The following is a 27,448-nucleotide window of genomic DNA, read 5'->3' on the forward strand; positions in this document are numbered from 1 at the left end:
AAATTTGTAAGAATAAAGTTGAAGTAGTTGGAAAATAAACTTTTTATGAGAATTTAAGTGAAAATATGAAGAGAAAACTTTATATTCTCATGAGGAAAAAAAAATAATCACAATTTCATGAAATAAATATGAGGGAAAATATTTTAGTAACAGTTGAAATATTAAATGAAAAAATGTAAGTCATAATATGATGAGAAATAAATAACATTAGGTTGGTAAATATGAGGGAAAATATTTTAGTAACAGTTGAAATATTAAATAAAAAATGTAAGTCATAATATGATGAGAAATAAATAACGTTAGGTTGGTAAATATGAGGGAAAATATTTTAGTAGCAGTTGAAATATAAAAAAAATGTAAGTCATAATATGATGAGAAATAAATGACATTAGGTTGGGCAAAAAGTTATATCATGGTATTAAGTCAATATTATGGGAATGAAGTCATAATATTACAAGAAAAAAGTTGAAAGTTGAAATATTTGTGAAGAAAAAAAAGAGTAATTACTAGTTATTAAGAGCTACTAATAATATACATATATCACAGAGCTGAGATGCAGTTTTTTCTTGAATATATCAAACCTATATACACAGAGTATTTATGAAAGTGGCCCTTGCATTAGTACATTTTTCAGTGGAAAGTTACAACACTCCAGCACTTTCACATTTGTGCTTACTGTACACGCTAGACCCCAAGACTTCCTGTTTTTGTGTTTATGTGAACTTCTAGAACTGTTTCTTTATATGTGTCTTATATTTCAATATAACAATAAGCGGTGCTTTCAGTCCAGCAGACAGGACTTTGTAGGTCTGGGTCCAGTACTGTATGCAGTGTACCATGAGGAATAAAAGTGATTTTTATTAGTGCTGAGCTTTGTGTGGTCTAACCTGTCTAACTGGCCTTGCCGAGGGAAGATGCTCGCATGAAACGGTCCTCTCGGTTGTAGCGACAATACGCCCCTATTGTGCTTACACAAGCCGGCAGCCCCGTCCAGGACAACACAGGTGTGTCTCCCCCGGGTGCGTCTCTCGGTCTACGCTGGCTTTGTGTCTGCGGCTGCCTCAGACCAGTCACATGGCGGTCGAGTTACACAGCTCGGGTTACGGCAGGGTTCATGATGTCTGATTTTTAAAAAGGCGCTCCGGTGTTCCAACAAAACAGTTTACAACAAAGGAAGGAATGGTACAAATATTTGCTGATGATGAAATACATTTTTAGGTGCACCTACACCAGTCGGAAAAACTGAAATGTTCCGAGACATAATCATTTATAAGAACAAAGCTGAAAAAGTTGGAAAATTAAACAAATCTGCGGAAATGTTTAAAAAACTGCTGTAATTTCATGAGAATAAAGTACAAATATTAAGAGGACAAAATTGTATTCGTAGGTAATAGTATTAGTATCAAGTATTAGTATGGAGTGTCCCATTTCCTCCAATTTTGTGTGGAAGTGGTAGGGTTTTGGCTTCTTATGTTAGTTTTTGCTAACTCACTAGCTTGCTAGCTAGCGGTTGTCTGGAGTCCCTGCAGCGTAAGAGTATATATTGTAATATATTGTAATATAGAAGTTATCAATCACACAGACATACAAGGTTGTTGTTTTTCTTATCCCAAACTTTACTGAGTTGAGGTTTACAAAGGGTGCCTTGCATCAAACTGTAAGCAACAATAGCCATGACATCACTAGCTCGCCATCCTCACTATATCTGAAGTACAACTGTCGACTAGGATCTACGTCGCTAGCGGTCACCAGACAAAAAGTACAAATAATCACGAGAGAAACTCAGCTCTTTGGTGGCCATGTTGAGAGTAAGTGCTTTTGGCTCCATCAGATTCACATCACCCAATTCAAAGCAGAGGAAAGCTTGAAAACTACAACCATGTCTGAAAACCTTCTAATTTCATAAATATAAATACATCTGAGGTTTTCTACAGATTTGTGAAAAGTTCAAAGTAGTTATTTCCCCCTCAAAGTCAATCCACCTGCATAAAATAAGAGGTTTCTTATCGTAGTCAAAATAAATGTGATGCTTTCGGGGTAAACGTGGGGATGCAAGGCTTGAGTCTCTCCATCGGGAATACAATTCTTCCATTTGGACAGTTGAGATGTAGATGAACACGTGACGACTGATGATGGGGAGGAAAATGTCAGCCTTCTTGACATTCTCCAAGTGTAACGTTTCATTTCTTTGGACAAGCAACTTGATGGGACAGCCACCTTGAGTGAAAAGGTTATTGACGTCCACGGCTGATTAAGCACAGTTCCAACACCCTAGTTAACGTCCATGTCGCTCTTGTTAAAAAGTCACCCAAATGAAAGGAAAACCACTAAATGAGAACATGTCTGTTAAGCTGCACATAGCTGACATGAGGAGGAGAAAAACCTTCTTGTTGCCTCAGTAAGTAGTGCAAATTTTCACCTACTTAATTACCGGCTGATGGCTTCTTCCTCGAAAAAATGGAAATAAATTATTCATCATAAGGAAAGCACAATCTAGAGAGCATGATAGGAAAGAGTTGTACTCAATGCACACCAAAGTCATTGGAAGTCCCAGCCGAAGTTGTTACATAGAAGCCAGAGAGGCCATGGACGCTAAAGGAGGGGAGTGTGTGTAGGGTGGGGGTGAGGGTGGGTGCTCGCCTCGTAATCAGCAGTAGCCAGACCAGGAAATGCACTGTGAAGAGAGACGAACATCACTCCATGATGGCCCGATAAATGACGGGCTCCATGTTGTAGTCCTCTCTGTATCGGGAGTTGATGACCCGTTGGCGTTTGGAGTTCTGTTTGACGTCACTCTGAGCGAAGAGCTCGAAGCGCATGTCCGACGCCACCGACTGGGGGAAGGAAAAGCACATGTTCAATCGGTATGTGATATCAGACGATCCACCTTCAAGTGTGGGACGTACCATTCGGGACTTGACCCGTTTGGGAAGATCTTCATCTAACGTGTACATGTCTTCTCGCTTGACGGAAATTTGAGACCCATCTTCAAATTCCACCTGAGGCAGGCAGACAAACAGAATAAACATACATGTACACATGCGTGCAGCACAACCTCCAAAGATGAACACAACCAGTTCTATGTTCTTCTTCTAATTTCAAAACCATTTGTCAAGTGAATGACTTTATTGTTCAAATAAATGTCAAATATAGTTCAAACTGTTGCCTTTCTTCCACTACTGTATAAAGAGGAGTTACCCCCTTGCTACACTGCATTTCCTAAATAAAGCCTATAAAAATTTTTAAAAAAAATTCTCAATGAACTAAAATACAATACAGAAGTACAAGGCAGAAGGACCATCCTAATTGTTAATGTAGTATTCTACAGGGGCCACAAGGTGTCAGTAATGCTTCGGTGAAACAAGCACCAGATATGATTACCGGAACAGGCATTTATTGCAAGTTTAAATGATCTGAAAAACAGGCACGATAAAAACACGATACTCATCACAACACAGACTCTTGTTGGACAACCTGACTAGTATAAAAGACTACAACTCAAGTCTGAGGCTACGAGGGTCCTGTAGGGAACACATTTACTGTGACAGACATGAGCAGGAGTTTTGGCTTATTTACTCTTCCAGGACTGCTAAAGTGTGCATCGGTTATCGCTTTTATGTCTAAATTGTCTCATCGAGGTGACCAGTGCCTGCTTTCTTTCTCAGGATGTACCAAACTGTACATTTTGTCACTCCTAATATTGTAGCCATTTCTCGGATGGGTTTTTTCTCTTCTCACAGTCTAAGGATGGCTTGGTTCATCAGCATGGAAAGCTCCTTTGACCGCATATTGTCTGGACAGCAAATCTTCTGAATGCAAATACCACACCTCAGATCAATTCCAGGCCTTACATCTGCTTCATTTATATTGCTATAAAGAATGAATTGCCCAAACCTGCCCATGAAATAGCCTTTTGGTCAATTGTCCAATTACTTTTGGTCCCTTTAAAAAGAGGGTGGCCGATGTTAAAGAGCTGAAACTCCTAAACCCTTCATGCAATTTGAATGCTGATGAAATGAAAGCTGAGAGTCTGTACTTTTTGTCCATTATATCACATATATCATATATATCATATGAGTATGTTTCAGTAAAAGGGTAAAAAAAAACTTGTCAGTGTCCAAATATATATGGACCTATAAGGAAGCCTCCTTCACGGCAATTCATTTATTGTGGTCGGATAGGGAACCAATTAGGGACAACACTATCATCAAAACTAAATTTGCTTTCTTTATTTTTTTAAGCAGCCTTTGAAGAAGCCTGGGGTTGTCAGAAAAGCCAACGAATAAGCAAAACACACTTCTTGTTAATTATTTAGATGATCATTGAGCTGAAGTCCAACTGGTTTTGTCAACTGATTTTAAAAGTCATCTTCACACCACCCAAAAAAGTCGATGTTGTGTGTGTGTGTGAACAGCTCCGACTGGGAATGGGGAATCAAAGCCATACAGGTCTACTGTTACAGCTCCGATGTGCCAGTTTTGCTGAACAGGGCACCATGTTGGGATACTGTTTGCTGCTGGTTTAAATGGGCAAACACTCAGTCGTGTCATGTTGACACAGGGTCATGCTGGTATGATGTCAAACTATTTACACAGGGGATGCAGCTATCGGACACACCTTGGGCTAGAAACCCAAGCCATTTGAGGGTTTACTTTTCCAAACGTACCGTGTCGAGCTGAACTGAACAGTATAATTGAGATGGGGAGGGATGGTGAGACAAAAGGACCTACCAAGTACATTGGGATGGAGTGGGACGCCACGAACTTGGCCCCATACACCAACCCATCCGTCCACCGCACTGACACGGCAGCCCCCTCTGCAGGTGGCCCCAGACGAATACAGTCCCGGTTCTGGAGAAACACAGCGAATTGGAGTCAGCCCGGACTTCAAGTGTGGGACACCGAATACAGAAGAATGATGTCTGATAAGTAACTGACCTCTATGTCCTCTGGAAGGAGGTTGTCGCTGTAAGAGCCATCGTCGAACACGACCTCATAGAAGGTGGCAGTGGTCAACTCTACTACCTCGCTGTGGTAGTAACGACCATTTCTGTATTTGCAGATCACCCTCTGGCCCACTGTCAGCTCTCCCATGGAGTCCTTATTACGCTGTGGACCACAAGAACACTGTTAAAGACTATGGTTTCATCTCGGTTAGACTGTACAACATAAATCGATAGCTTATTCATGTCTCCATTCTCTATGCTTCATGGCAATAAAATGGATTATTGTGGAAAATAAGTTGAAACTTCGCTGCACTGCGGACAAGCACACAGGCCTCACAGCTAGGAGACAGGAGTTCAATTCCACCCTCGGCCATCACTGTGTGGCGTTTGCATGTTCTCCCCGTGCATGCGTGGGTTTTCTCCGGGTACTCCGGCTTCCTCCCACATTCCAAAAACATGCTAGGTTAATTGGCCACTCCAAAATGTGAGTGTGAATGGTTGTTTGTCTATACTATATGCCCTGTGATTGGCTGGCGACCAGTCCAGGGTGTACCCCGCCTCTCGCCCCAAGACAGCTGGGATAGGCTTCAGCATAAGCGGTAGAAAATGAATGAATGAGGTTGAAACTTGTCAGCACACAGTTTACTTTCACATGGCGAACACCTTGACAGAAACCTAATTTGCATTCACCACATGTAGACTTTGTTTTTGCATGTTTCAGTGTAGTGACAGATGTCGGTCCCCAATTAAGAACTGAAACTGGCACTAGAAAGGACCCCTATGGTGCTATGCAGGCTGTGAAGCCAGCATTTGAATTCTTGGAGCTTAATACTCCAGTGCACAAAACTAAGAAACAAGCTAATTATAGATTTTCCACTTTAGACAAACTTATGTGCCTTAGGACAAAGACTCTCTTTGTTATCCAGTGTATGAAGCAGGAAAAACTAATGAAATATGTCTGGAAATAACCAACAAATAACCTAACTTTCTGCTACCTCATTTTGCCTTGAATTGCATCAGACTAGCTCATATGAATATCAAATGTAATAATGAAACACAATTCATCTGGCACTTACATTGTGTTTAAAAAAAACATCATAATAATAATTGAATAAGTGTCTCTTTAAAAAATAAAAGGTCTCTCAAGGTCTCTGCAGATCTGCAACTTTTCCATCAGTAAAGAATTTCATTGGATGTCACCGCATTTGCCGCCAGGTAACCGTAATAACTGAAGTCATTACGTCTGCCTCTGAAATTGGTCCGCTAGCATGATTGCATGTTTTTATATTATATTTATATTGTAAAAACAATGAATCGAATATCAAAATAGCTGTCAATTCATTGGATTAACAGCTGCAGCGCTACACCTCCAATGAAAAGCACGTATCTCTGCAACTGAAACTCAATGTATTTGTTTATTGTCATTCTGGAGCGTTACCTCAACTATAGGGGGTGCTTTGTGCCTCTGACAGGTGATGTAGACAATGAAAGGCCAGTCATCCGGGTGCATAAGGACGCCGGCGGCCTGAGCGCAGGTGGGATGGAATGCAGTGGAGCAGCGTCCGTGGGAGCACTGAACACAGCAGCCCCTCACCTCCCTCTTCATCCGCTTCCTGCAGAAAACACACTTCTGCCAAAGACAAAAGATCCAAACCACGTGGGGGTGTCAAAAGGTTTGAAGCAGTGGTGTAAAATCACAGTAGTGCAGGGGGGGAAGGAAAGGAGGAGGAGGAAGGAAACAAGTAGGAGAAAGATAAATAAAACGGTATTAGACGCAGGCACACATCCTTTTCAGTAAAATCTCTGACATCATGTGCACTTATTTAGAAGCACATTGACTGACTCAGGCCCCACTGAGATGAAAAGCACTGACAAAGGAAAGAAGGCCAACCATTGAGGCCAAAGCCCTGAATCATTCTCTCGAATTATTTGCTTCATGATTCATCTACATCTCACCCACAGACAGCTGGGATAGGCTCCAGCATCCCCCGCGACCCTCGTGAGGAAAAAGCGGTAGAAAATGAATGAATGAATGATTCATCTACAAAATGGCGCCAGTATAACACAAATAAAAAGACTAAAATAAGAAGTACAAGTGCGTGAGGAAGGCATTTTCACTTTAATGTGTCAAAAAGATGCCATTACCACACTGTCAGGGTTCACGTGGGTTTCATTCTTGGAAACGTGCAAAAGGAAGGGACATTATTTGTGATGTGTGTGCATCACGGATAGGAAGTGTTAGCCCTCTTACCAGTTTGAATCGTGGCAGTGGGATTGCAGAGAGATCAATAGGACTCCGCTCAGTGATGTTGACAAAGTGAGCTTCTAGTACAGTGATGGCACACAGCACATGAACCCACCTGTCAGACAGACAAACACCAAGTTGACTCTAGACAAATAGTACCAAGTCCAGGAAACAATATTGTGCAAAAAAAAACCCAAAAAAAAACAACCCATCCTCCCACTTCATAGGAAAACAAGTTACATCCATTTTAAAAATCCATGACTGTAGTGGAAAATGTACACTGCTAATCTGCCTCCAAAGAAAACACAGTGCTAGCAAAAAAGGCCAAAACTTGAGGCTTGAATGGTGCTTCAAAAATAATTGCATTGTGTCAAAGTTAAACGGGACCTGCTATGCTCATTTTCGACCCTTTGTATTGAGTTGTGGACTCCTAAAGAGCAGCTACACATGATAACCCGGACAGAAATCTTTCTAGAGCTTCCACCATCTGCACCTACAGTATTCCAGCTGTATTTCCTTGGATGTTTTCTTGGATTTCAAAAACTGCAATTTAGTCGACCCACGGCACGCCATCGGACACGCCCACGCTGCTGTGATTGGTCCCACTGAACAGTTTTTACAGCTTGTTGCCGGGTAACAAGTAAAAAATGGGTTTGCCCCTTGGTGACCATTGGAAAACATAGGTCCTAAGTTGAGACCATTGAGAAGCCCTAGTGTAGAGGTACATGTATACCATGAAATCAAAGTTAGCATAAAAAACAAAATAAAGACATTGTACCTTTATAAAGTACCTTAACCCCCAATGTGTAGCAACATGACAAAGATATGAAAAGGTTTCATTTAGGCCTTAGGCCCGTTCATTTTAGTTAGCATGAGCACAGGCAATGACAAGAGGCTACATTGCTTTGCATTCTTGCCTTGACTTTATCACTTTGCCTTGAAAACAGTCAATTCAGATAGCAAAAATTGTCTGAAAAAGTCATCTCCAACTTTCAGTCCTTGATCATTCCAGCATAGGGCATGGGCATTTGACTACATTCCTTGGTCAATCCATGGTAATGTTACCCATATAATATTCAAACAGGGTGTATTCATCTCTTCCAGCAGATGAAATAGCCAAAAGGCGTTGAAGCTCGCCTAGCTGATGTAGTGTGGTGGATTTTTTAAGTCAGTAAACGACTTGAAGCTGAATCAGCATCTCTGCTGGTTTGCAGTCATTGCTTAATTTAATATATCTGAGTAACTGAATAGTCTTTTTATGACAGAATATCTGAATAGTCTTTTTATGTCCAAGTGGGGAAAAAAGTTCATGAAGAGGAAATGTGGCTGCAACAAAACAAGATGACTTACTTGTCATTGTTGGCTCTCTGCAGAGCTCCACCTCTGAGAGAACACAGACAACAATCCTGAATCAAGAAACAAAATGTTTAATAACCGGAATTGAAAACCATAAATCGACCACAGAGATACCACAACATCGATACACTGCAATTACAAAGCAAAACATCCCTTCCATTGAGTGCATTTAACTATACATGAGACTCACAATGAATGCAAAGTGTCCAAACACTGGGCAATATTCCCAGATTATTCTACAAAAGACTGATGGGAATGCAGACAGATAAGATAACGCACACAAACAAATTGAGGAACAATGTTTTGACAATGAATAACACACAAAGGAAGGGAGCCCTCCCGGTGTGTCAAAAAGAGAGGCAGAAAGCCAAGTTTATTTGAAAGTGAGAAAAAGTTAAATACTAAATGTTTAAAACATAACGGCAGGCAACATTTTACCGGGGTGCATGCGAGGTCAGCAGTGTTTGTGCCTTTACTGCCCACTGCGTTGTTGTTCAAATTTTGTGTATTTTTTACCAAAGGAACAGCATGCACTCACAACACATGCAAGATTTTTAAAGAACACAGAAATAAAAAGCCATCTCAAATGTGTTGAGCAGCACCTCTCAATGGCAACGCTGGGTTTAGTGGCTAGTCCACCCGGCACAGTATTTTATAAGTAGGGACACAACAACCTTGCTGCGTTTTAGAGCAGCCTGTCAACCTACAAAAATGTATGAATAATTGAAAGCCCAGGACACAAACCTCAGAAGTAGCATCGGCTTTGCAGCGAGCACACAACCAGTCATCCTGTTCCACTTCTTCCCTAACACCATAGCAACCTGAACAGGAAGAGACAGGAACACTCAAATATACATATTTTTTATGGATTTTGCTACAGTTTTTAATCCTCTGCGTCAAGGCTCTTGGCCCAACTAGGCGATTAAACTTGTATCTTTACCTGCACTACATTTATGCAATAGCATTTTCATTATTACCCAAGTGTCATGGAGGGCAATTAAGCAAGTGACAAAAAGTATGTGAATAAAAAAAGCTTACTGGTATGCACACGGACACAGCACCGAGAACAGCTGACCAGCCGGCTGGTGCCGTCCTCTTTGATATGAGGGTTGGAGAGTTGGCCCTCTCCGCTATCACTGGCCTTGTTGGTATGGGTGTTAAAACACATTTCAGGAATGAGCGGTTTGGACCACTGGCACCCCTGGCGGTTCACCAGTGTCACACTGGAACTCCCATGGCTGGCCTCAGACTAAAAGAAAATCATTTATTAAAGTTATATGTTGCATTTCACCCAAGTATGATAAAAATGTCATTTCTGGCAATATGAAAGAATTGAACTTTTCATTTAAATGCGGTGGATGCTAGGTGTATGTGAACGCATCTGTATACCTGTACAGTATGTCAACTGGGAGCTTTAGAGGCCTGCTTGCTGTTGTGAGTGAAGTTTGGTAAGCAATTTTGATTGTCGATCTTGCACATTGTCCATCTTGTTTTCATGGCAAATACCTTATTGATTCATGTTTGTCTGAATAAATGCATGTCTGTTGCGGTTTGACTATAGTACATATAGCAAAACAGAACATAACATGACTGTGGTGGCATTCAAAAAAGACTCGGACAGTAACACTGCTTGTAATAAGCTTTAATAAGCAGTAATTAAAGTTAATAAACCTCTAATTATATGAATATAATTACATATTTCAATGTTTATCTGCATTAATAAGCCTCTTAAGGATTTATTAAAGGAGACCTATTACGCTTTTCCCACTTTTCTGACCTATAAATGTAGTTAGAATGTTGTATTCTCGTGTTACACGATGCCAAAGTTTAAGATAATGAGGTGTGCGCATTTGGACAGTGAACACTGAAAGAAGTTTGGGATGGCTCAAAATGCTCTGTTTCAAAAGGCGTGGTAAAACTGCCCCTTCCTTATATGACTTCCTTATATGGGCGTGGCTATAGTAAGCCAAATAAGCTCTTTGCCCTCCCCCAAGCTCTGCTCCGCTGTTTACTCGCTAGCAATGGCTCGTATGGGAAAGTGACAATTGTTTACAATTCCTAACGACGCCACCATCAGGCACAAGTGGTTGGAGTTCCTGATTCCCTACCAGCAAAGGAAATGCATTTTAATCTGTCAACAGCATTTCAAACTGGACTGTTTCGAGAACATTTGCCCCTACACAGCTACTAACTAACTGACCACGCTGACGCCTTTCCAACATTACTTGGTCGTGTGGAGAAGTGTGTCAGAAGAGCAAGCAGTTAGTAACAATTTATCAGGTTCCTAACTGTGTTCATTTTATGTCAGTCATGGAGCAAAAGCGCTTGCCGTGGGTGAAATACATTAAAACAGACCAAAGAAATACAGCTGAATAAGTGCAGATTCTGGAAGAACTACAACGCTTTGTGTGCTGGTTATCATGTGTAGCTGCTCTTAAAGGAGTCCACAACTCAATACAAAGGGACGAAAAATTAGCATAATAGGTCCTCTTTAAAGAATTCATTTGTGAGATATTTATTGACAATAGTGCTCAGGTAGTGGATAATAATGCCTTCTGAAGGCTAGTAAATCCTGGTATTATGTACTTATTGACATGCTGCTCCGCAGCTACTAGATCTAATGTGGGAACAGTGCTGTATTAGGATAAATAAAAAAATATTGTGGACTTAGTTAAAAATGCTGTGGGAATCTCATTAGGATTATGATATAATATGTAATAAATCAATAATACATGTTGAATGTATTATTGATACAATGTATTTTATCTAACCTTGATCATGTTAATACCTTGCATTACTACTTAATAATGCTTATTACAAGCTCCTTAATATAAAGTGTTACATGGTTAAGGTTAACTGAGTGGCCTATGACAAGAGACAGCCATGAAAGATAAATGTGTGGTGGTTCTCACCCGATGGTAGGTGTGGAAGAGCAGGCATATGGAGCAATAAGGAGCCTGCTCGCCCATTCTCTTGTTGTACTCCCACTCCACCTGGTGGTTTAAAGGCCGACACTGCCACAGTTGCTTCAGCGGCTTTGCCCACTCCTCCTTCTCCTCTTGTTCTACATCCTCTTCTGTATATAGCTCTACAGGACCAAAGACAACAGAGACGTGGTGTGGCAAAGGGAACATTGGAAAAAAAAAAAGGATAAAACATAAAAATACTAATTTATGATCATGCAGAAAACCTAGAGTTTAAATAATAATAATAATAATCATCAAAACCATGAAGTTGTGCATACCATCCTCGCTGTATACCTCTCTGAATAGAGGGTGATGGCGGGGAAGTTTCCGGAGCTGGCCTTCCTGCTGTTGCTTGGTGATTAATGACATGCAGTAGGACTGTTCTTCTGACACCTGGTGGTAAAACAAAATACTGTACAAGACTGTACATTTCTTAGAAAAAAAACCCTGCATAACTCCATTGGAGACATGTTAGAGACATGTTATAGAGTCTGTAAAATAGCAAATAACTGAATGGATTATTGTTTATATGTTATGTTTTAGGTCCACCTACAAGTACTTGGCTAGGCAAGTAATTGGCTCTTTCAAGACGACAATGCCACTATCCATAAAAGGGCAGTGGCTATATTGTTGTTTGGAACAGGATGTTTACATTTGAACGTTTCAACAATTTTGGCAATCATCTAATGTGTCTTCCCATGTAAGGCAAGTCAAACAGTTATTATGCTATTCTTGAGGGATAAACCTGCCAGAACAGTATATAGCCAGTACAGAGCCACCATAATCTATTATGTTAAGGATCAAGACTGGTAAATGACTTAAAGCTGTTTTAGTTTGTTTGCCATGCAAGCAGCAAAGGAAAAAAAGCGTATGCATGCCATTGTGGTAAATGATGTGCCAGGAAGAATAAAATAAATATACATACCTTTTCTTTATTTTGGTTTGTGAGGGGCTCCATTTTGTTGATCTGAGTGGATGGTGTCATGCAGCCAGGCTCATCCTTGGCTTTCACAACTGCATCCTGAACATCAACGGTCACTGAAACACTGAGTTTGTCCTCATCGTTGTCTTTCTCCACAGACTGTTCAGTTTCACTGGTGAGAAACATCCTAAATTCTGGTCTGGGTTCCATATTTCCACTGCCTGATGCCTGCGATGAAGATGGAGCTTGCAAGGGCGACAGTGTGGTGCCTCCGAGCTGGAGAAGACTGGGCTGATGCTCTTTGGCGTAGCTGTGCACCTGCAGCTGAGTGGGAAGCTGCTGTTTTTCCCGAGGGTAGCTGTGCACTTGCAGGATGTCTTTTTGGGTGACTGTCCGATGGAAGAGCAAGCTGGCTACACCCATTTTACGGACAGGCTGTCCCGCGGCAGGTGACAGACGACCATTATGAGACTGGGAAGAGAATGCAGGCGCACGAGTCTTGGCGTAGTGAGGCGGGCGGCTTGCATCACTTGCGCTTCTGTGAAACGGATCCATCAATGTAAGCTTGGTCGGTGTGACCACCAACTTCGGGGGGCCTGTCCATAAAAATCAGTGGAATTGGTGTTTAAATCAGTCAAAGTTGAAAAGAAGATGTTTTAAAGACTGCTTATACAGTTTTGTATAACCCCATGTAATGATAATACCTTTATTTCTCTTTCCATCTTGTGGCACAATACGTGGTGGTAAAAGATTTAGCCTGGGGCGCTTTGCATACAGTGTCATTTCCCCGTTTTCATCTTCATCTTCGGGAAGAACCTCCTCGGGTAGCTCCAGACACACCCGGTGTCTCTTGGTCTCAATTCTCTGAGGGGGGCTGAAGATGATTCAAATGAAGACATTTAGGAGGTATACTTAACACACTGTAGCACACAGCCATTATAGTCAAGCGAGTACCCCAAAAATGGTGTCTTTCCTACAGTCAAGAGCATTGGAGTTATCTTCATAGTCTTGGGGCTGCATGAGTGATGTCAGCCCTGGTGAGCCACGGTTAACAGAGAAACACGATCTAACATGTTCTTGAGATGCCCCAGGGACACCATCAACTTCTTAGTATTAATCATGGTGTATATATTTACAATTATCTCTGTCAAGCCACTGAAAATTAAATGAAGATCATTTACATATAATAAACCTGTAACCGTAATCCTTAAATGGTAAATGCCATATTTTGCAAAACCGCTTCAACTAATGATCAAAGTCTACACTTTGAAACAAAGAAAGCACATTGTTAAAAATAGTGGTTCAATTTTAGAGACGTTTTATTGCAGGCCGGATTATGACGTATCACTGATTAATCAACATCGGTGAATATGTAACCAATATATGAACTTTTTTTGCTGCGTGGGCGTTCTGACGCTTCGTTTCTGTGTGTCCCCTGTCCGAGTACGTGGCCCCTGCTCCTCAGACACTGGGGCAGCCTGCCTCACTCACTCGGCCACAGAAGAGGAGCAGACGGGGGAAACTGCTTTTTATTACACCACGTAAGCTGTGACTTTGTAAAACAATATAACATTTGAATACTGCCTGTTTTGAAAGCAGCTACATTGTTACATCAAATGTTGATGAGGAGTGTCTGTGTGTGGAATACACAGCATACCATGCCTATAACAATATTAAGATCTGTTCAAGAGTACATTCACGGCGCGTGACATACCTCTTCCGGACTTCATCATCCTGGCCACTCTCCATGGAGCAACTGCTACCATTACTGGTAAAATTAAAGGAGTCACCCAAGAACTCCTTAGCCTCTGGGGTGGGCCGTGAGTGGTCAATGGCCGCCGTATCTCGCCCAGCTAGCCACTGTTCATAGCGATCTGGCTGGAATTTCTTGACGAACACGCCCATGGAAATCTTTACCATGTCCTTCCGGCATGAGCACTAATTTGGGAAAGAAGATGATAATTGGAATGATTATGATGCAATTTAGGGTTGTAGGGTTTCCGCTAAACAAAAATGGAGAACTAATAATATGGCCATTCTTGTTAAAGTTAGGTTTACTCTTATCAAGAAATACTACTCTGATTTTGGAATTCTCACCAAAACCGCTTGCTTGCCATACTCTATCCATCGCTCAGTAGCAAAGTTGGTGGATTCTGCACAGTTGAAACCATGGTTGAAGCCAGCATGGTAGGCATAGGGAAAGGTAATCATGAACTCGCCAGCATCTTGAGTAATCTAACAGGAGAGCAAACAAGAAATAAATGCTATTACTCCAAGAAATAATCAGGTAAAATTAGCAAAAAAAACAGTGAATACCTTTTCAAATGGAATGCCATATTTCTTCAGTATAGATGGGGATATCAGGGTCATCTTGTGCCTCAAAAAGGCTTCACAAGTTTGAGCGCTACCAGGGAAGAAACCTGCAACAGATAGATGCTTGATCACTTATAACAGATTCAATCTACTATAAATATCTATAGATAATTATTTCGCTGCGCTCATACCTTGAGCCAGACGCTCAAATCTTCTCCCATGCTCTGGAGGGACACAGTACCTGCAGACATTAAAGGTGGTGTTATTCATAGTGAGATCACAGACATCAGTCTTGCAAATCTGCTGCTGCACAGGAAAAGCGTCTTTTAGCCATAAAAGTTATTCAACAAACTTTGAACAGCGGAGGGCTTTATAATACTGTTACAGCATTCCTGCAGTATAATTTAATTTTTAACTTTTAACTTTCTTTTTACCAGGATTTGGGCTCTCCAAAGTGTAAGTAGTTGATACTATAGAGGTCCATGTCCTCTGTGTGCCATGCAAAGGTGGTCTTCCACATGCCAAAATACAAGTAGGGTGTATTAACGCCCTCAATCGTGATGCCGCTATCAGATTCCACCGTGTCCAAAATAGTGTTTAGATGACAAATGTTCCACTCTTTGACCTCCTGCAACAAGAATGTAAAGGTAAACAGGAGATATTGAAATTTGTGTTGTTCAAATATTACATAGGTGGTCCGGGGTGAAAATATACTAAAATATAAACTCACAGGATTGTATAAACTCCCACTGACATCCGCCCCATATATAGGAGGATTAAATGTCACATTCTTCCAGTACTTCCTTTCCAGTTCATCAAAATCATCATAGTGAGGGCTACAGAATCTGCAAAAAAGGTAGAAAAAATTCATTAATATCTACAAATGGTCGGAAAAAACCACACCATATCCAACCGGAGACCGTCCAATTAGGTTATTGTTACTGTACGCCATCAGTTCCATACAATACATTCTTCCTTAATGTGTACAAATGAATTTTAACTGTGAACAGCATATTATAGGGTTTAGAGCAGTGGTCCCCAAACTAAGGCCCGGGGGCCGGACACGGCCCACTTCCACATTTGTCCCGGCCCCCTGAACAATAAAGCATGTACATTTTTCTGTCATAGAACTGGAAATGGTAACCTATTGTGAGCAACGTTACTACAAACACACTTTGCCCCAGTCATAGAACATAAACAAACAAACGACCCTGACCCTGGCCCCCCTTCAGAGGAGGGAAAAGTCATGTGGCCTTCACTGGAAAAAGTTTGGGGACCCCTGGTTTAGAGTATAAAATTGGCATTTATCAGCACTTCTTACAGGTGCGTCCATTGTTTGTGCAGGGCTGGACAATAACGATGTACCGATAGCCCGGGGCAAGTTAAAACAAAATTGGGGCAAGTAAATCCAATCAGTGATATTCCTGTGGGGCAAGTGTACTTTAGCATGCCATACTGCCAAGAGTTTTTTTAAGCGGTTCTTGTTGGGTGTTGGTAAAACACGGACTGCGTAATTCCGGTGGTAATTTGAAATTTCAAATCTTGAAATGGACCAATCAGAATAGTTTATTTAGACCGCGGTCCGCAGTCCGCGTTTTACCCACACCCGTTGTTCGCGATCAACCAATCAGCGATCGTTTGACTACGAAAACATCCATCATGGCGTCGCTGCCAACATCGTCTAATTCTGAAGGAAACAGCAAAAAGTGATGAAGCAGTGCCTCCTAAACAAGTATTTTATTAGCGGTTAGCAAATCAAATGATGGCACAGGTGAGTGAATCACATTGCTGTGACAATTTGAAGTGGTCAAGTGCTGACTTTGCACAAGCTACAAAATCTAGCGCTTCCATTTCTCTGTGTATTTCCCTCACCTTTGTGTCACAAATTATTGTTTGATCATTGAGCTTTTTTTTCTGGATTAAAAACACTTTACTAGTACACAAATGTGTCTATTCAACTTGTAAATATCACTGCTTACTACGACTACCATGTGTAAGGTAGTATGGTAGTACTCTCATTTCATCTTTATTTGAGATTCTCATGTGATGCCATAAAAAATGACATGATATCATTATGGCAGTCTTTTCATTTTACATGGGGCAAGTTCGGGCAAGTAGTTCTCACCTTAAGGATTCCCTATGGGCAAGTCATTTTGTTTTTTAATGTAGAGCCCTGTTGTGTTTTTAGAGAAATACTTTATTCATTTCCGAGATATTCACAGGGATCTATGGTACCATTTATAGCATATGTAGAGATTTCCAGTAGTCGTATAAGCCTTTCCACTTTCCACTGCTACTGTTTCACCACAGGGGTGATGTATGTGTGTTTTTTGTTCAACCACGGCTGCAAAAGCTTGACACATTTGCATAATGAAGTGGGAGAGATGTTACTTCTAGTAAATATCCACCCGTTACCTCCATTTCAACATGACTAGTCCTGGTAAATATGCATATGTCGGTGCCTTCATCCGTATATGCGTTTGCTTGATATACATTACATGTATAATGACTTACGTATTAAAGTATCTTTATTTGAGAAGAAATTTTAGGGCCTACTACTCTGAAGTAAATCTGCACCAAAAGCAAATTCTAAAACAACTGCATGGAAGAATGTAAAAAGTTGATCACATTTTTCAACTTACTTGTCGCTGTTTGCAATCTTGCGGAACTCTTTGACAAACATTGATTTCTTCTGGATGTTGTATTGAGTGAAAAGGCCCGATTGGCCTGTCACTACCTGCTGAATGGGTGCAGGAATAACCAAATTGTCTATGTCATCATATGATTGCCTGGGTTTCCATTCCTTTGGTGGAACCACCTGGAAGGGGAGAGGAGAATTATTATTATTATTATTATTATAAAACATGATCTATTTATTAGCTGCACATTGTGTGTTTGCAATTATGTCAGCAATTCAAGTAATTAACCATACACTGTATACAAATCCTGCAACTGTTGCACAAAGTTGGAAAGTGTGTGTGAAATACAAGTACATACTTTGGCCAGGCCTGCCTTGTGTGCTCCTTGGGACTCCATATATGCTACATAGCGGCTGAAGTTTGCGAATTCCTCAGCAGAGGGGTAAAATGTCATGATGCCCTTGGATCCATGGTTATGGGGAAGTGTGTCTGAAGCCATCCCAAAATGATGACAGCTCCTGCACATCGTGAAAGGGAGGATGCTAAAATGTGCAAAATATGATATGTAGCAGCCGTAAACATGGCCAATGGAATAACTAAACACCAGATAGGATCATTGGCATTGCTCACTGAAAACGTTATTTTAAAAATACAGTCGTTTTAGGTTGGATTATAACGTTTAACACTTTGGCCATTTCTGATTGGTTGGACCACAGTCTCTTTAATCTGGTCGGATTGTGGAAAACCGACCGGCTATCGTTAGCTTATCGTCTGTAGCTTTATCTTATTTGTACAAAAACACAAACATCCTTTTAAATGGATAGCGGTTTTTCTGGCTGTTATTTGCTACCATCTAACGGCGTACACACGAGAATACGCCATTCTTGAAAGAACTCATTCGCAATACAATCACTGGTTCCCTGCTGGGGATACGACTATGTCCCGGCGTCAATGGAAGTCCGACCAATTACATTGCAAGAGTAGCACGTCGTCGGCAAGGCATATTTTAACATTTGTCTACGACAAATCTCGATGAATTCTCAAATTACAGGTACCCAACGAACATAACGATTTTCAACGACTTGCAAAGCACGATACGAAATTAGTCGGCGAGTTGTCGTCCAGGAAGTATACAGCACCACAACTGTCGTTAGCTGTAGCAGTTCCGGGCTACCACAGCCAGCAGATTAGCATTTCGACTTCACAAGATGTAATTCTGGTAAAATAAAGAGCAGACGCGACGCGCAGTTACTCACCACTTACTCTCCGCTGAACAAAAATTAGTCTCCTGCCGCTTTTGTTGTCTGAAATCAATAAATCGCGAATAGATAGAGGACAGCGGATTGACTGCCAACTGGGAGCCCCATGAGTGGAACACTAGCCTCCATTACCTCAGTTACGCACGCGCGCACACGCACGTCGGATTTTGTTTACCACACGCGCATGGGACACGTTCAGCCAATCAGAGGGCGAGTCTACTCCTTTGTCAGATGGTGGCGCTATTGAGCTTTGGTGTATTTTTACATAATCATAATAATGGGTCTATTTCTCCATCCACACACAATGTTTGAGTCTTTCTCTTGGCAAAATGACTACACAAATGAACACAAACACCCCACAACGGTGAACATCACTTTTATTTCATGCCAGGAAAGGCACATCCATACAACAAACCCAACTGATGTGTTGATAGGCTATAGAATTTCATATGCATCCACATTCAAGCAGCGCATATGTTATAATTCCAGTGGATAAATGCAGGAATAATACCATGAACACATTTTGTTAATCACAAGGATATATCACACTGGATCACTGACACATTTTAACCAGAGGCGGAATACATGTGCACCCTGTCATCCATTCAGTTTGTCTGACCTTTTACATGAAAATAGACATCAAGCACAGAACCGGCGTCATTGTTTGTTTCCTAATATTGTAGCGGCGCCAGTAGTGAGCCACTCAATTTCACTTTATTTGCATAAAATCACTCTTGTTGCATCTGTTCTCACAAGTGTACGTATGTACATATACTTTATGTGAGCATATTTAAAGAAAAGGCTCCCCCTTTCAGTTGAGGCAAATTAGATTTGAAGCACTGTACAACCAGTTTCAAAACCATCATTTCACCACAAAACAGTCTAGAACAGATAACCACTGTGCTTTCGTACTTGACTGTCCCACTATGAGACAAAGCAACACCCATGAATGAATGTCTTGGAGGAAAAGATTGAGCCCATTCTTTCATTTTGGAGAGTTTGCATCCATTGTCAAAGACACAGAAGCCTGAAGGAGTCATTGCAATTGCAAATCATTCAACTTGACTTCTGGTATTTCAGAATAAATGCCATGTATACATACCGGGGGACAAAATCGCATTAAAAATAAGTGTATGGGGTAATTATTAACATGTCTATAATACCACTGCTGTATTCTGCATTCATGCTGGGCCTCAATACTACTATATCTGTTGGGTATTGTATAACATGAAATACTGAAGAAATGACTTTGTTGACATTTGTTTATGTACAGCATGAGTATTATTAAATCTTCATGCAACTATGTGGTAAAAACATGTACACACATACTTTTTGGTTGCTCTACAATATGTGGACAATATGTGGAACCATTTTAATAACTCTGTGAGTCAAAAATAGCATACCGTGCAGTGTATGACTTCTAGTATATGTCTGGCTTATTCCATTACTCTGAAATAAATATACGTATGCATACCTTGGAGTCACTTCCCATAAGAAAATTCATCCAGTATTTGATGAATGTTAACGACTGAACATGGATGTAAGCTCGACCCAGTGCTGAGTCAGCAAGCTTTGCATCTGCAGCATTTCATAGAATATATAAAATATGCATTCCATTCAGAAATCCATTCAGATTTTGTGACACACTCATCATTTCCACTTGTGTCCTTTTGTTGACACGGAGCACAAAAATATAAATGTATATATACGTATTTTAAAAAGCACAACACTGTTTGCATCAGTTCCTCTCATCTTCATGTCCATCCATGATTTGCTGGCTGGCAGTGCGCCATCATTCCCGCTTTATCTCCGAGCACCAGCGGCCGCCCTCATCCTTGAGATGCGAGGCCTTCTATGTAACAGCTCTTAGCCGGGAAGCAGCCTGAAGAACATTTGACAACTGCCCAAAAAAAGGCCGTCTGCTTAATTCTGCGACAAAAGCCATACGTGAACTGTTGGCTATTTGTCCATGGACCTGTTGGTTCTCAATGTGTGGAGCGTGTCACTGGCTGCTACACGCTTGTCTGTGTCTGTCTTGTTGCGGTCTTTTTTGGACATGTCGGGCTCCCATAGGAAGAACTCATGAAGGAGGGTGTTGACCGTGTCGGGACACTCCATCATCACCATGTGACTTCCTTCCTCTATGACTTTTAGGAAGGCGAACAGAAGAATCTAAAAATATTGATGAAAAATAGGTAAGGTTAGTGTTCAAACAGGACAGGTCCGTGTTATTTGACATGCAGTTACTGTACGTATAGACTGGGTACCTCTGCCATGCGCTGGTCTTCATCCATGGGGACAAACTTGTCACACATGCCGTGAACCAGAAGGATGGGCACTGTGAGCTCAGCATGGTAAACCTCATCCCCCTCAGGCCAGTACTGCCCACTCATCATGGCACGTAGCACGAATGGAGACACGTTGAAGGCATTGCCCTGCTTCAGCAGCTGCTTTTCTTTGGTGCCCTGATGAGCGAATCCAGCTCTTCAATTGGACAACAAAATCAGAATTAGCCTCAAAATTGGTAACATTGGCATAAAAGTGAGATGTCGGAGCATAGCAACTTCAATCTTACTTGAGGAAACTCCAAGCCAGACAAGGTGACAGACAGTGGAGGACACAAGATGGCAGCTGGAAGATGGAACACAGGCTGGGCTCCAAGGCCGTGGGACCTCCTCCATTGATCATTACCACCTTGTGGACAAGGTCGGGATATTCGTGAGCCAGGAATGTGCAAAACGACACTCTGGAAGACACAACGTCAACATGTTCATGACTGGAAGGAATCAGTTTGAAATGGAGCAAAATAATCCGAGTACGTATGCGTTTCTCTAAGGCGGGGGTCGGCAACCTTTACTATCAAGAGAGCCATTTTACCTTCTCGCTAACTGAAGAAAAATACAAAACATAATGTGAAAACATCTTGTAAATCTATCTGGATAAAAATATCTCAAACTTTTGAAATCGAATAGTTTTTCATTTGACCAAGTTTTAACAGCAGAATGCAATAAATAGAAGTACGGTGTTCATGTGTGATGGATGCCAACTCATAGGCTAACGATAGGATCATCTTGGTTAAACCTCAATACCTGACGCCTGAAGAAATGTGCAGCGAATTGCGAGTCTCCAAAGATTTTGATTGACTTCCAGATTTGGAGGGAATTTTGGGATATCAAAGTAGTGCAGAGGAGAAAAAGCAGAGTCGATCGAGTATCGGGTCTCATAGAAAGTCTGTTTCATTACAAAGATGTGCATTTCCCCGTTCGGATGTAAAAAAAATAAATAAATAAAAAATACTTGAGCATTGCAAAGAGAGCCACAACAAAGAGGCTGAAGAGCCACTTGCAGCTCCGGAGCCGTGGGTTGCTGTCCCCTGTTCTAAGGTCTAATTTGATTATTATTTAGCGTAATCAAATGGTATTTCAGGGCTGCACGGTCCCCGAGTGGTTAGCGCTCAGGCTAGGAGAAAGCTAGGAGACGCGTGTTCGATTCCAAGAAGAATTCCAAAGTCAGCCAAGGTGATCCATACTCCAGGAGTTCACTTCTTCTGATACTTGAAATCGTGAAATGTTGAACATTGACAAACGGTCCAACACTCACCCATACGAGTGGCCGATGAGAATGTTGCGTTTCCGAGCATATCTCTTAAAGATGGCACGCAGGTCCTCAGCCAGGGCATAGAAAGTGTAAGCCGCAGCAATCTGCGGGGCCGTGCTGGCTCCATGTCCCGCCAAGTCTGGTGCAATGACCTCATAGCCCAACCGAGAGAAGAAGTCCAGTTGGCTGCTCCATATGTCCAACGAGCCTCCCACGCCGTGCACGAAGAACAGTGCCACATCCGAGTGTGTTCCCTTGCAGCTCGTGATCACTCTCTTGGAGTCGATCAGCACGGTGCGTTTGGGCTTCCGACGACGGCGGCGAGGAGGTGGGGCAGGCTTTTGCTCACCAGGAGGCGGAGGAACAGGAGGAGGAACCGGGTTGGGATCCGGGGAAGAGGCCATTTCCTTGTAGTCAGCCAGCTCCACCTCGACAGTACTACATGGTTCCAGATCACCATCCAGACACTGAAGGATCTCAGAGTGCAAGACATCACCGAGGTTCTCAATGACCAGCTGACCATTACGGTAGACTGTGATCTTCCTCTTGCAGTGGACGCCACTGTCGGTGTCCTCAGCGTCCTGCTCGCTCCCTTCGACATCCTCGTCGTCGACAACGGGCTGACGTTCGGGGATGATGTGGCGCACTCGCAGGACTCTTCCGGGTTTCACCTCCACGAACTCAAAACCATTGGATGGTGCCGTTGACTCCAGAGGCAGGACGAGACGGGCCGCCTTCCCGGTTAGGCAGCAAAGTATCCCCTCCGTGATACTGGTTAGCATGGTGTCTTTCTGCAAATACAACAAACACATACGTATGTTCTGTGTGAAATAAAACCGCATAGAAAGACGTACATTATAAGGGAGTCAAACTATGATTACTCCTAACCAATCAGCTAATTCACCATTCATGAGAAACCGAGCATTCCATCACTAGAAAACAATGGCAATTGAAGAAACGGTCACTTTTATTGCAAATGTTAACCTGAAAGCGGAGGTCAACGTTGGATCTATAAGGCAATTTGACTCCGGTTTCCTCCCACATTCCAAAAACATGCTAGGTTAATTAGCCACTCCAAATTGTCCATAGGTATGAATGTGAGTGTGAATGGTTGTTTGTCTATATGTGCCCTGTGATTGGCTGGCCACCAGTCCAGGGTGTACCCCGCTTGCATAGGCTCCAGCATGCCCCCACGACAAGTGGCATAGAACATGGATGGATGGATAAAAGTACATTTCCTTGAAGTATACGATTCATTCTTAACGATGGGATATTTTTGTAGTTAGAGCATAGAAAAACTGTTTACAACCATCTAAATGTGGTTTCTAACACAATTAGAGCCCTCTACACATGAAGTAACAACCCTATCGTCATATTTCCACTCATATTACCCAATATGGTAAACATAAACACAGACAACAAGCAGTGTAACACATAAATAAGACTCATACAGACGCGTGTTGATGTAAATGCGTTCCAGTGGCACAAACAGGAAGTGATGTCGGAGTTTGCCGCAACAGCAACCAGTGTTAGCATTTTAGAGATCATTCAAACCTGGAAGGAAAGCGTGTTGTCACAGCGATCAAATCTGGTGCTTATTGTGTGTTGCATCGAATATTACAGTAATGTTACTGACACAGTGTAGAATTATACCATTTATCCCAGCGTCTTTGAATGCATCTTTGGAATTCCTTATGTTTGTATTGTATTGTTTTGTTTAGTTCACATGGCCATTGTCATGCTTGGAAAGGCATAAAATGCATATTTTGACGAATAATAGGATGTATTCAACTGCAAAATAGCATGATTTATTGATATATTTTTCAAAAACCATGATAGAGCGTAGTGAAAAGGGACGACTGTACAATAAATATAATCATAATTATTACTATATTATTAAAGGTAAAAAAATCTTATGATGTACTATAATAAGGGCCCTAAAGGGTTGCTGTGCATTTCCAGTTGAATTGTTCTTTTTTTTAATCAGTTACCGACAAGTAAAAACTTGCAGACAGGATGCGTCACAACGAGACAACACTTCCCCCAGTTTCGGTGAGTGAGGAGAGGAAAAAAAGCTTGGCTGCATTTGTGCGGATGCAAGCAAAGCTTTTCACATTTTATATAACACGCTCAGACTGTCTCTAGGTAACAGCGAGGAAGAGTCCCATTTATTGTTTCCAGGTAACAGAATCATTGAAAAAACAGAGCTTTGCTCCCTTGAAAATCCTCTGCACATCAGAGACGAGATGCACATAGAAAATGAAGATGATGTTAAATTTCCTATGTACAAACACATCAACATTGCATATATATGTATATATAATGAATATATATATATATTGTAAAAAAATAGGCAATATGCAGCATACAAAATGAGCATAAATATAAATTGCCTCTGTCAAAAATATATGCTTACTTAAGTATCATAATCCTCATTAAATGATCATTTATTATAGCTATACTTAACATTTCTCATTTTATTTAGGTGTCTAAAAACTGTGGCGTTTGGATTCGTCATGGCGGCACGGACACATCATTACCGATTCTGTTGATCAATTCTCCTCATTGTTCAGTAATTGCGTAACCAGCAGAGGCGCTGTCGATTCAGGCTTTGTGATGTCAAGAAGAAAAACACCATGTCAACGTGAAGTTGTGGGACGTTTAGGGGACTCATGGGTGACTGCAGGAAATCATTCCTCAATATAGACTCACGGTGTCATCTTACATTCATTCATTCATTTTCTACCGCTTTTTCCTCACGAGGGTCGCGGGGGGTGCTGGAGCCTATCCCAGCTGTCTTGGGGCGAGAGGCGGGGTACCCTGGATACACTGTAATATTCGATGCAACACACAATAAGCACCAGATTTGATCGCTGTGACAACACGCTTTCCTTCCAGGTTTGAATGATCTCTAAAATGCTAACACTGGTTGCTGTTGCGGCAAACTCCGACATCACTTCCTGTTTGTGCCACCGGAACGCATTTACATCAACACGCGTCTGTATGAGTCTTATTTATGTGTTACACTGCTTGTTTTCTGTGTTTATGTTTACCATATTGGGTAATATGAGTGGAAATATGACGATAGGGTTGTTACTTCATGTGTAGAGGGCTCTAATTGTGTTAGAAACCACATTTAGATGGTTGTAAACAGTTTTTCTATGCTCTAACTACAAAAATATCCCATCGTTAAGAATGAATCGTATACTTCAAGGAAATGTACTTTTATCCATCCATCCATGTTCTATGCCACTTGTCGTGGGGGCATGCTGGAGCCTATGCAAGCGGGGTACACCCTGGACTGGTGGCCAGCCAATCACAGGGCACATATAGACAAACAACCATTCACACTCACATTCATACCTATGGACAATTTGGAGTGGCTAATTAACCTAGCATGTTTTTGGAATGTGGGAGGAAACCGGAGTACCCGGAGAAAACCCACGCATGCACGGGGAGAACATGCAAACTCCACACAGAGATGGCCGAGGGTGGAATTGAACCCTGGTCTCCTAGCTGTGAGGTCTGCGCACTAACCACCAGACCGCCGTGCCGCCTGTCATCTTACAAACAACACTAAATTCCATCCATCCATCCATTTTTCTCCGCTTATCCGGGTCCGGGTCGCGGGGGCAGCAGTCTTAGAAGGGAAGTTCTAAAAAGGATGAGCCAGACACTTAGGAACACAAATTCTGCCTTTACCATGATAATAATGCACAGATTTGATTGACAATGCCAAAGTTATTGTATGGTTAGCTTGCAAAATATTGCCTCTCAATAATGCAACGCAATTCTGCAGCACTGCAAATGTACAACCACAATAATCACAACTCGACCTTTTCACATTTATATATTTTTTCATGCAGCTCTTGCGCTTGCCTTTAATTTCACTGTGCCGGTAAGCATTTGAATGTGGTGCGTAAATGGTCTGAAGGTCAGTGCCATCCAGTAAGTACATGCATAAACAGTAGTAAATGTTGACATCAAGCATTCAGAATGAGCATCTATTATTGTTTTGCGGTCATGCTACATGTACCACTGATCAATAACGAGAAAAGTGATGCACACAGCATGACGGTCCGTTGCTTCACCATCAAAATTCACCCGGCAGCATCTAAATGAAATTAACCTGCTGACCTACTAATGTGTAATCCATCCAGAAAGCAAACAAATGTTGTCTACATTGCACAAAAGATAATAGGTTATGTCTGCCAGCACTGTAATACTGAGCAGCTGGTACACAGTGTGCTGCTGTATTTCTTCCCCTCAGGATGGATACACATGTTGCAGCGTGGCGCAGTTTGGCACTAAATGTACGCAGGTCATTTGTAACCCACTTCTTTCTTCCCACAATGATCAAGCAGCAATCATGTTAAATGTGCTGAAATGTGCCATGTGATTCAACTTCACCACAAAGCAGCATGCAATGAATGCACAATAACAGCCAATCGAGCTTATTATTGCCAAAAAACAAGACGGATAAAGAATGAAAAGAGACACTGCATAGCATCACAGCTTGCAGGCTGTAATGCTACTTTTCAATTATTGATCATACATGTACGTATTGTTTTTGCACCACTAAAAAGCAAATGCACACACGTTTACTGATGCATATGACTTTTTCTATACACATTGGACAGCAATATACAACACAAGCATTCAAATAGTCTTACCTGCTCAGAGTGACCAATTGATGAAGGTATTTAGAAGTCAACCAGATGACCGCCAAGGGCCCACAAAAGGATGCATTTGATGCAATAACAAGAAACTGCAAAATAGTCAAAACGCCTTATTGGATTCCTAATAATACAAAGTGGCTTAAATGGATAATAGTGCATTCATAAAGCTGCCCGGTTTACATTGCAATAAAATGCAATATTTTTCCTCTCTCCCTCCCTCTCAGCATCAAGCCACTGCGCACCAGGGCAGACCTACCCAGCCCCGCTGTCCTTCTCTGCGCACCACACTACGGCTGCTGTCACTCTTGAGTGGCAGGAGAGAGAGCCAATAGAAGGAGGCCGAGCACTCAGCGGTAGCCAATGGCAGAATGCTGTCTCCTTGTTGCTAAGGCAGGCAGGAAGCAAGTTTGAGCTAGTCTGCAGAGTGACAGATTATTACTCAAGTGGTGGTTTTGAGGAGACTGAACACCCAAGTTTCATATCTATAAACATTTATTGTAATTCATGCATTATTGTACTACGCTGAG

General features: G+C 41.7%; 2 protein-coding genes across 2 annotated transcripts; both read right to left on the reverse strand.

The window, feature by feature from the left end:
* Window positions 1-1,532: 1,532 nt before the first annotated feature.
* On the reverse strand, window positions 1,533-18,807 carry LOC131124960 (lysine-specific demethylase 4A-like). Its single transcript, XM_058065978.1, has 22 exons — window positions 18,643-18,807; window positions 17,745-17,904; window positions 17,390-17,565; window positions 15,478-15,592; window positions 15,182-15,375; window positions 14,939-14,988; window positions 14,751-14,854; window positions 14,532-14,669; window positions 14,149-14,372; window positions 13,139-13,308; window positions 12,438-13,030; window positions 11,791-11,905; window positions 11,459-11,634; window positions 9,585-9,795; window positions 9,291-9,367; window positions 8,541-8,596; window positions 7,197-7,305; window positions 6,384-6,575; window positions 4,938-5,108; window positions 4,731-4,850; window positions 2,907-2,999; window positions 1,533-2,834 (listed from the first exon to the last, which is right to left on the reverse strand). The coding sequence occupies exons 2-22, from the start codon at window positions 17,883-17,885 to the stop codon at window positions 2,694-2,696; spliced, it is 3,366 nt and encodes a 1,121-aa protein (XP_057921961.1). The 5' UTR covers window positions 17,886-17,904; window positions 18,643-18,807; the 3' UTR covers window positions 1,533-2,693.
* A 206-nt stretch (window positions 18,808-19,013) lies between these two features.
* LOC131124964 (protein ABHD8-like) lies at window positions 19,014-27,193 on the reverse strand. The gene is made up of 5 exons (XM_058065983.1): window positions 26,916-27,193; window positions 22,246-23,033; window positions 21,221-21,391; window positions 20,913-21,129; window positions 19,014-20,817 (listed from the first exon to the last, which is right to left on the reverse strand). Exons 2-5 carry the CDS (start codon window positions 23,022-23,024, stop codon window positions 20,605-20,607), a joined length of 1,380 nt encoding a protein of 459 aa, XP_057921966.1. The 5' UTR covers window positions 23,025-23,033; window positions 26,916-27,193; the 3' UTR covers window positions 19,014-20,604.
* Between the last annotated feature and the right edge of the window lie 255 nt (window positions 27,194-27,448).

Source organism: Doryrhamphus excisus, chromosome 3, assembly GCF_030265055.1.
Source record: "Doryrhamphus excisus isolate RoL2022-K1 chromosome 3, RoL_Dexc_1.0, whole genome shotgun sequence".
NCBI lineage: Eukaryota > Metazoa > Chordata > Actinopteri > Syngnathiformes > Syngnathidae > Doryrhamphus > Doryrhamphus excisus.